Source organism: Plasmodium inui (genome assembly GCF_000524495.1).
Source record: "Plasmodium inui San Antonio 1 unplaced genomic scaffold supercont1.128, whole genome shotgun sequence".
NCBI lineage: Eukaryota > Apicomplexa > Aconoidasida > Haemosporida > Plasmodiidae > Plasmodium > Plasmodium inui.
In genome coordinates, this window is record NW_008481962.1 from 6,160 (window position 1) to 7,710 (window position 1,551).

The window sequence follows — 1,551 nt, forward strand, 5'->3', positions numbered from 1 at the left end:
CTACGCCGGAATAGGAAGGACTGAAATATTGATCCTGTCTTGCTCTGAGCCTTTTGTGACACCATAGCTCACTTTTTCTATTTTCCTGATGACCCTCTTCGCTTTCCCTCGACCCCTCTGAGGGCCCCAAATTCTAAATATTCCATAGGCTCCGGCCACTCCTAGTAATACTACACCAAAGATACCAGCTACAATGCTCGGCACGAAGGCACCTCCTTCCTCTGAGCTTGATGGCCCTTGTTTTCCTCCAGACTCTGGTACCATTTTCTGTTCAGATCCCCCCCTGAAACCTGATACGCCATGATCTCCCTTTTGCCACTCTGTTGTATTGTTGCCTCTTTGGTTACTCGGGTATCCTGTTTCTGTCTTAGCTAAGTCCCTTCCACTTTTGGGGGCCCCTCTTGGGCTTCTGCTCTGACTTACTTCAACTTTATCCCTTCCCTGGCCGCCAGATTTTGAAACATTTGAGACCAGGGATTCGCCGGTCAGGTTTCTCTCGGCCTTCGAGACTGACATTTCTGACAACGGGCTTTTCGGCTTCGTATGCTCCTCTTGCTTGTTGACCTTCTCCCCACCTGCTTCGTCTTGATTCATTTCATGGGACTTTGATGCTCCTAATTCAGATCCCTGACTTTTTGACGAGGAGTGACACTGCTTCCTTCTACGCAATTCTTCATGTGGCCTCATCCATAAAATATCCTTTTCTGTTGTTGGCCTCGGGCATTTATCACACGAAAGATTCGCTTGGTGGATTCTACAATAGTACCAGTTGTGATTGAGAATTTCCTCGTGAGAATCTCTAACCCAGGGATCGATATAATAGTTTCCACAGTTGGGACATAAGGCACTCAGGGCCTTATAGACGGTGATTATCAAACTCATAGCTGCCTCTCCACAGGTTTCTCGTACGTTGTCCGGCTTGCATTCGGAGGTGCTGGTCTCAGCGGCGCTGCTTCCCCTACTAAACCAACTTTTCCACTGGTTTCGACTATTCATTAAACCCTTATCAACGCTCTGGCACATGCTACATCTATTTGGATATGAACTCCCGCCCTCACTCATTGAATCGATTAATCCAGTAACAATACAAACTACCACTATGAGAAGTTTTTTGCCGTGCTCAGTTTTTTCCCAGTCCTTAGTCTCAATTCCATTCTCTGTTAATACTGTATACCATTCCGGGCCTGTCCATATCCACTTCCTTTGTTCCTTAGGAGTCCCCACTAGTTGATTGCTCTGCAGCTTATCTATAATCTTATCTAATAGTTGACCCCAGGTTAAGCTGTTTTGGTCATTATCCTTAACCCCCGATTCTATATTGGGGTCGAATTCCCTCCCCCAGATGCCTGTTTCTGGCTCTATTAACACTTTATTTAACCATTCATTCAGCCCTTCCCATCTGGAGTTACCTTTTTTCAGTAAGGAAGGGTAACAATAGGGTATACGGTTAGTCGTAGAACAGTTCCCACTCGAGCTGTTTGCATATCCCCAAGATTTGTGATGCTTTCCCCAATCATCTAATCTCCACCCCACATTTAAGGCACTCTGCAT

General features: G+C 46.0%; 1 protein-coding gene across 1 annotated transcript; it reads right to left on the reverse strand.

Moving 5' to 3' along the window:
- C922_05666 (hypothetical protein) lies at positions 1-1,551 on the reverse strand (the record flags this gene model as incomplete). Its single annotated transcript, XM_008821237.1, has 1 exon — positions 1-1,551. One exon carries the CDS (start codon positions 1,549-1,551, stop codon positions 1-3), a length of 1,551 nt encoding a protein of 516 aa, XP_008819459.1.